This window comes from Styela clava, chromosome 8 (genome assembly GCF_964204865.1).
Source record: "Styela clava chromosome 8, kaStyClav1.hap1.2, whole genome shotgun sequence".
Classification (NCBI taxonomy): Eukaryota; Metazoa; Chordata; class Ascidiacea; order Stolidobranchia; family Styelidae; genus Styela; species Styela clava.
The window spans coordinates 9,591,387-9,600,382 of NC_135257.1; the positions used below are offsets into that span (position 1 = coordinate 9,591,387).

Below are 8,996 nucleotides of genomic sequence, written 5' to 3' on the forward strand. Positions count from 1 at the left end.
TTTACAAAGGCTGAACTGCAGTTCGGCCATATATATATATATAATTGTACGAAGCAGAGTGAACACAAATAAGGTTGGAAGAACATTATATACGGTACACAAGTAAATCAGGATTAAAAATACACCATGCAAAAACAAGAAGGGAGGGTTGAAGTATTTGGTAGTGAATAAAGGTGGACAAAAAATCTTCTAGTCGTTACACCCAAATCATATATTACCAGTGAAAACCCAATTTATTTAATTTAATGCGGTCGAGTAGGCAGAGACGTCCGTTTTCTGTGCCTTATTTGACGTGGCTACACAGACATAGCACACTTTTCTCATGAGCAATGATTGCATTTCCCATACACCTGGGACAAGTATTAGAAACTCAAATAGGATTTACATCTGCTTCCTAGAAAGTCCCATCTCCAGTAACTAGTTATTACTATCAAAAAGGCTCATAGGTTCACATTGTTAGCGACCATTGAAAGGTTTGCGATCAGTTGTCAGCTTTATTTTTTTTAATCTATTACATCAGCTGTAACTGTCATGTGATGAAAAATTGAAAACACAAAATACATCATGTTCAGCATTGGCAACAAAATCATGTGGAACTTTATGATAAAGCTAAATTTGAAACTCTTAGGAAGCAACAGTAAAACTGTTGCTTATCGGACTAAAAAATAATTCTGCAAGAAGTTGAACATGGCTGTTCATAAATCAGAACTTTTAACAGATAAAATCCAGTAACCCCAATATAGTCTAGTGTCTTTTTACTGGTAGAACAAGTTGCATATGCTTGAAAATAATAAGCCCATGGTTCTGGTTTAACCATGATACAATGTGGCCATGTATGCCAAAATAAAGAGGTTAATCCAAACCTTCTGGCCCTATTTGATAAAGAATATGCAATATTTTAACCAAACATAGGAAAAACGTGACGTGCCAAACATACGTATTGCTTCATACAGCGTAAGTAATAATACATAAGTATAAGTAATAATAAACAAAAAAGATACCCGATAATTTTTGAAAAAGATTTCAGTTGAGACCAGCAAAAAAACAACGTGCTATAAATTGTGGATTTATATAATCACAGATTTATTTTGAATGGAATGATGAGCAATTTACAGAATATAGAATTTCTGCGAAATACGGAAGTTGGTGAAAATAATAAAACGAGTAGAATAAGTGCCATTGCAGGTGGTGTTGTCCCTTGAGCATTGCCTTTCCTTTCATGTATGAAATATGAAACAAGCCCAATATATAGGTCATGTATAAAATATTATTTCAGGAATCTGTCCATCATCCGGTGAAGTACCATTGTTATTTCCAGACGCATATGTGAAGCAAAATTGAGTTTTAGTTCCATTTGGTGATTCATGAGTAACCTTTCGATGTCCTCTTGTCCCATAGTAACTATCAGGACCCTAAGACAAACAAAGATGTGTATTACAAAATGAAACAAAGAACATTGTTGCCTAATTCAACATGTAATTCAAATGTTTGGCACTCCTAATAAATAGCACAAGCTAGGAAGGAAAAGTTTGATAATAGAATGTAACTAGGCCGCCATAATAGTGAACTTTGGTGCTGCCAACATGAAGAATTTGACTCTAATAGAGAGCACACAAAATGCAGAGAGACACTGAATGTCTGAACGCCAGATGATGTCCTTCAAAATAGACTACGGTTTATGATTAAAAGTGGAAAATATGCAATGCATTTGAATTTTTAGTTCATTTTAGTTTAGGTCAGAATTTATGAAAATCTCATTATTACATGTTTGCATACACAGCCCTCATACTACAAAGCTATAGATTGAAATGTCAAGTGAGTGAAATTAAAAAATGCTTAAATTGGAAAAACTATGATTACATCTTACATGCATACAAAGTTGACTAATTCAACTAGAATAATTTTTTTGATATTAATGTACAGTGTAACCAAAACCCCACTTGCCAATCAAAAAACATAGAGCAAAAAACAAATTCCACGGCAAAACACAAATTCACAGTGATAACCCTCCCGTGACATTTGAAACTAATAAAATATTCATATCATGGTGCAGCAACTCACATTCAATGTAGCACAAGCAGCATATGTTACATTTGGTAAAATCTCGACAGGTTCTTTAAACATTACGCGAAACTTTTTATCTGAACCATCTGAACTGAATCCAGTATCATTTTGCCCAATAACAACACCAGTGTCTGTGACAACAATCTGCATATAATAAATACAAAATTAGCAGAAATCATGAATACTGCAAATCCATCAGTCTATTGAATTATTGACCATCAAGTTTCATATTTGTTCATAAACACATATTCTATATGTAAATACTTAACCATGAGAAAACGGTTTTCTTCCTATTCGCCTCAAATTTGAATTTTCCTGAAGGGCTTGAGCCTTGGTGAAATCACTATAAAGATATGGTAATTTCGTGATGTATAGGAATTTTGTATGATGTTATAGTACTATTACTTACTTGTAAATTAACTTGATAATCAGCAGGTCCATGTATTGCTCCATATAAACCAAAACCAACAATATATATTTTTCTGTTGATTCTAAATCTTATTCGATCACTGGTGCCTGAATAACCCCATCTATATTCGAAAAAATGTTGGACTGTTCTGTCAGTTTATCAATCTATTGCTTTGCATGGAGAGGCAAAATAAAATGATTTTTATTCTGAGAAAGAATAATTAAATTCCAACTGATTATAGCAAATTCAGCGATATTGAACAATACTGGATATGCATTTGTCGCATTAGTCAGACTTGTTCTTTAATTCAATCTATTGTAGTAAAAAGAGTTTCCATATTGAATGATTTTGATTTTGCATTATAAAATTCATGATATTTTGGTTATTTCAAATTCATGAAATAGATACTGAAATGCACATAACATTAAAAAAGCTATCTTGTGTGGTGCATCGACTGATGCCAAATTTATCACTCTAAATGATTATTCAAGAAATGATCATCCAAGTATGTGATTCTTGTTTAGACATCCATATTCTGATATACAGCAATATCCTACTTTCCTTTGAATGGAATTAAATAAGCGCAACAGCACATTCTTGAAGTTGATTCTGTGTTCTGGCCACTTTAACACAAGTTTACATTTACCGTAATCTGTGCTAAATATTTTGATTTGAAAAAGTTAGGAATTCAGGATCAATAAAATGGAAAGAGAAACAAAAAATAATGTTCGATGTGCCAGCTCAACTAAGATCGATAATATTTTCTGAACAAGAACTGATTTATTTTAATCATACAATATTAAAGTTTGTACCTCTGCGCAACCTCCATGAAGCGATGAACACACTGTTCCTTTCCTGTCAGACAACAACGAGGTCGATCCGAGAAACGGACCTGGAGATAACACAATAGAAATTTTTTTAAAAATAGACATGTCATAGCAAGTTACACAAGCAATACTACAGTTAATAATAGACCAAAAATGTTTATTTATTACCAATACTTCACACAGAGTGAAAATTACTATTTTATATTCCATCTCTGCGAAGAAAAAATTGTTGTTGAATAAAGATATTGTAATTATCAAATTTTAGACCATCATACTATTTGAATAACAATTATAATAATAGATACAATGAACGTTTCAAACAAGATAGTTTGCCTAAATTAAAAGCTGATTCCTATATCTATTATATGGATTTCTCCAATCTTATTGATGATAAAATTTAAATGAAATCTTGTTAATAACAAAGATACCAAAATAACAAGTCCTAGTCCTATTTTTCAATATGTTTAACCATGGAATGAATCAGGTTTCAAATGCAAAATTATAACTCACTCTTGGTTTAGGATTTAGATGAAAATACAAAAAGAGTTCGACGACTTCTCTCTCTGTTAATATTCCCGATTGTGCAGGTCCTTGTGCAAACTCTTCTATTGACATTATTGGAAATCGTATCCAATTGATTGCATTTCCCAAAACTTTTCTTTTATTGTCCTTTGTAACTTCAAGTTCTTGCCTCTCACATTCGGCTTCTGCCCAACTACAAATTAACAAAATATATTATAATGAATAATAATGTTGCAACTGCCAACAAACAGGTCTAAATTAAAATCAATGGTTTCTGCTTCCTAAATTATATGACTATTATTACATATTTATCTTAGTTATATTGCCTATCAGTAATATTACAGATATACCATAATTGAGTAAGAAATTGCATATAGTATGCAGCATCATTTGAAGCTTGACCTAGAAGTAAAGTTGGTCTGTCATATAGCCATAATTCCCCGCTTGAAAACGACTTGAGAGTCAAGTCATAGAGTTAGAATCTCAATTCTTTAAGAAAAAAAAAACATTAAACACAGTGAGTAAATAATAAGTTCATGAATTATCCTTGCAAACAAAGTGTGTAAACCCTCACTTTTCAGCTGCAACAAATAGTTTGCTTTCCCGGATTCCGAGTGTATCCCGCTCCAACACTGATTTTAAAGTTTCATAGTCTATGTCAGTAAAACCTGAGAAACAAAGAAATAATGAAGCGATGAGAGCATTAATATTACCTCAATGGTAGCCTTTAAATGTGTACAAAACAAGTGTTCTTATACAAAGGTCAGAATTATTCAATTATGAATTATAGATCTTTCTTCCCTTACAATTAATAAAGTTGGTAATATCTTAAAATATTTGAATGTAGAAATATTTCAAAAAATTTTCATAGCTATTATCGATGAAAGAGAAATGGAAAAGATGATGTAATCATATAGAAAGTACAGCATATAGTTAACGATCCTGTTCGGGTATGTGCTAGTCACTAAATTGTTTTAGCGACTTAGCGTAGACATTAAAGTATTCACAATGAAAATATTCTACTGAATAACAAGCTTATATACAGGATACTGGACAAAACGATGATACTCATCCATTTAAATTTATAAATGATAAAGTGGCAATATAATAAAATACCATCTGCACTCAATGCTTCAGCAGTGTTTTGATCGATGCTTTCAAGACAAAGCGATGCAAGTTGTGGTTCATCAAATAATCTTGCTTGAGTCAAGAGCATGAAAGCATTATGTGGTCCTAGATTTTTCTTCAGAAAATCGACACAATGAGATTCAAGCGCAGGTACTGCATACTTTTTTGCTGTATATCTGATAACAAATAAATTAATTAATCTCAATCAATAGAAAAAATAATGAGGTATTCAAGTGAATCAAGCATTAGGAATAATATATTGGTCTTGATAAGGAATAAAGCAAGTGTTCTATCAGCGTTATTCGAAATGAACAAAATATGGAGGTCAAGACACTTCATGCTTCAAATAGACTGTTACATCATCAAATCCGGAAAATATGACTGTAACTTACAAAGTTGTCATGACTGTTTCAGGCCCAATGTTCACTTCATCGGTGTATAAAAATCGCAATAATTCTAAAAATGCAGCAGCTTCAACATCAGGCAATTCAACCTCATTTGATTGTGTAGCAAGTATTCCATTGAACATTGCATCAAAAACTGCACTTCCAGCAGACAACACAAACTGTAAGAAAAAACATACAAATATTGTTACCAAAAAACTTCTTGTAAATAAATAAAGTGTACTGATCACAAAAATTTCCCACCTTATGAGCTGGTATTCGCTGTGTCTGTATTCCTCTTCCAACAATGAACCGAACATCTGATAAGATTTCATTGTTATGAAGATATTGGAATCTTTCTTTCAAGGTAGCTTTTGTAGCTTGCCAGTTATAAAGTGGTCTCGATGATGCCACCGGGCGCACACCAACCACTGGCTGTGGTCGTGGCTCTCTATCTCTCACTATAATTCCTTGGGCAGCAGCACCCTCCGCCCTAGGAGCAGCATTTGCCATCAGGTTTCTATTCGGAATTCCAGCAACAGCACCTACAGGTGGTCTATGATTTGAATTGTTTCCATTTCCTGCACCATTATTACCATTCGCTGGATTGCCTTCTATCTCATTTTCACCAACATCATTTATATTATTTTGTTCATTTTCTTCAATTTGCATTGGCCCAGCCAAAACCAGATTTTGTGGAGCTGCATTATTTTGTGCCATGCCTCATTAATATAACAAATCACCACAGTATTGATAGAAACATTATAGGTACCAGGTATCAACACCTAAATACAGAAATATTTAGTTATATTGTTATACAGTCGGACAGTATGTGTGTGTGTGTGTGAAATAATTCATTAATTTTAGGTGAAGTGAACACATACTATATTCTGTATGTTTTAAACCTTACTAATAAACTCATTATTTATTATAGTTACTGTATGCTGGTAATAGTGTATAACTGTGTGGGAATCGAGGATACCACAATGCAGTAAGCTGGTACAGTACTGGGCAAAGTGAAAGGTTCTATTGTATATTATATTTTGCTAAATAAAAAAAAACATCATTAGCAAGCACAATGCCAAAAACATAATTTCTTGAATATTTTTAAAAATTAGGTCAAAAAATTCACCACAACATGCCATATCCAGACATCACAATATAGAGATATAGCTGACTGAGCTGGGATAGATATTTACCAGTAAATATTAAATAAAGAATTATAGACATAAAAGTAAACAATCATATACGCCAATAACATCAGAATATTTTTATCAGGGGCATTATTTCCCTGTTATTCCTAGTTTTATTTGTTGATTTTGTTGTACAAATTAGTAGTTTTTTTTAATTTTTTTTTTTAATGATGATAAAAAACATAAATAAAATATTATCAAAAAATATGACCAACAGTACATTAATAATATGATATACATGGTTATTATAAATCCAAGGAAAAACTCGTCACCGTCATTATCCTTTTTTTTATGATTTCCATAGGTCACCATCATTTATATGATTACAATAGTAGTATTTTTAGATAAAGCATGTATTAACAAGTTTTTCCAATTAACATTTATCTACCTATTACGATATACACATACACCTATATATACATTTGGATACATACTTCTATATATTATATAGATAACTGGCTTTAGACAGAGTTACACAATAAATTTAGCTCTCTTGCAAAATTAGGAAATTTCGTAAGTTGTTCAATTTTATTTCCACATTTCGAAGTATTGTTACTCCTCATCGAGTTGACTATTTTATCATTTGCTTTTCTTGCCTAGCGTCTTGCAAAGTAATTTTTTTCAATTTCATGAATTCTATGATAACTTTATAATACTCACGAGTTTGTAGACTACCGTATGGCCTATGCTCTACACCGGGGGTCGGCAACCTTTTGTCGCTCGTGGGCCGAAATTAAAGGTTGCAAGTCATTGGCGGGTCGCACATATTTTTGGAAAGTTAAAAATCGAATGGATGACCGATGAATCACATTTTATCACACAGATCAGAAGTAAAATTTTAAGCAGTGCGCGAAGACTGACCATTTTACTGTTCTAATATTTTTTGCGCCATTAAACCATCTGCACTTAGCATCAACTTTTCTGCGTTTTGTTGCCATTTGTCTAAATTATAATTAAATTATAGGCTCATGAAACGAGTAATTGTGAATTATATAGACTACTTTTTAGGTTATAATATAATTTAGTAATAAAAGAATTTTTGTGTAAAGAATATAATCGACAAAACAGCTATAATTTGTTACTATAATTCAGTGAAGCGTCATGGGCCGGATTATATTCCTCCGCGGGCCGGATCCGGCCCGCAGGTTGCCGACCTCTGCTCTACACTATTACAGTATTATTTAGACTACAGATATACCATAATATAAGCCTAATTTTGTAATCGTTATCCTATTTTGAACTCTCTAAAATTTAAGACAGTTAGCCTATTGCGTGTGGGCTGAGCGAGAGCCGAGAGTGGGCTGGGGTAACATTGGTCTATTGCAGTATTGTTGTGGTTATCACTATCATCGCATATATCAGTACCGTATATATTCCTACTGATATAGACTAATATATTGCCGACACAGTGATAGGAATCGCATCGGGCAGTGGGGGCAACGGTCCCATTATGGACAGTGCAATTTTACTAGCGGACTAAGGACAATCAGTTACATTTAATGTTTCGCTGACCCCTATCTTAACTTCGTAAAAATTCTATGTAGGCCTATAATGGCATACCGGTACCTGTAATTGACACTCGACCATCACAAATCTCTTTCCCTTTTTCACTAGATGGCGCTTGTAAACTGTGTCGGTGTCGGGGTGTCACACAGCCTCTACCAGCCTAGCCGCGGATCACGCAGAACCGCCGTAGCCATGCAGGCGATGTTGATCGAAAATGGCGGCCATTTTCCATTGTTGCGCAACTTGGGTATATATGGGCTTTGGTGTCACATATTGGAAACTTTCATTTTATCAAATGCTCAAACAAATGTCAATATAAATTTTTTGATATCTTCAATTATGAAAACAAACTACAAAAAAACGAGTCCATGTTATAATCATGCTTGAAAATCTTACGCTACTGTTGAATGCGTAATGACATCGAGAACAAGAAAGTCGTGGAAATATCCTATAGTGATTTATTCTTGACAACATTGTATATTTATCGTGTATACGGTAAACCTCAATGCTTGGCAAGCTAATATGACTCCTCGCGCTCCAACAATGTGAGGAGTTGCAATAATATTGAGTGAAGGACAGTGACTTGCAGCCCAGGGAAGCTAAGGGAAAGCTCTGTTTAATGGATCGATGTGCGGTAGTTTGTTGACTTTGTAATACATCCATGTATTTGCGTCACTACCAAAATCAATATGTATTACCCGGACCAGACACTGGGAAGGGGATGTAGATACAACTGACATGACGCTCTGAATAGGTATGATAAATAGAACAAACACGTAGATTATGTTATTAAAAAAACACCCCCCTCCAAAAAAGGGTTCAGAACCGATGCAATACGTGGTATCAATGTATTCGAGATAGATTTTTTTTAAATGTATCCTCATCTACGAACTCACTGAATGGACCCGGTGCTCACTGAAGCTTTATTACCAAATGACGCAGAAATAAGTAGGATATTCATTAA

The 8,996-nt window shown here is 33.5% G+C and overlaps 1 protein-coding gene across 1 annotated transcript; it reads right to left on the minus strand.

Moving 5' to 3' along the window:
• LOC120346039 (BTB/POZ domain-containing protein 1-like) lies at positions 1 to 6,142 on the minus strand. Its single transcript, XM_039415671.2, has 9 exons — positions 5,598 to 6,142; positions 5,343 to 5,515; positions 4,939 to 5,126; positions 4,397 to 4,490; positions 3,811 to 4,015; positions 3,286 to 3,365; positions 2,474 to 2,594; positions 2,062 to 2,208; positions 1 to 1,412 (listed from the first exon to the last, which is right to left on the minus strand). The coding sequence occupies exons 1-9, from the start codon at positions 6,051 to 6,053 to the stop codon at positions 1,254 to 1,256; spliced, it is 1,623 nt and encodes a 540-aa protein (XP_039271605.1). The 5' UTR covers positions 6,054 to 6,142; the 3' UTR covers positions 1 to 1,253.
• Between the last annotated feature and the right edge of the window lie 2,854 nt (positions 6,143 to 8,996).

Excerpts from the sequence above, each read along its gene's own strand:
- LOC120346039 (XM_039415671.2), bottom strand. The coding sequence starts at position 6,053 with ATGGCACAAAATAATGCAGCTCCACAAAATCTGGTTTTGGCTGGGCCA. Across the intron at positions 5,516-5,597 it reads AGCGAATACCAGCTCATAAG|TTTGTGTTGTCTGCTGGAAG; the intron begins GTGGGAAATTTT and ends TTTTTCTTACAG. Across the intron at positions 4,491-4,938 it reads TGAAGCATTGAGTGCAGATG|GTTTTACTGACATAGACTAT; the intron begins GTATTTTATTAT and ends TTTGTTTCTCAG.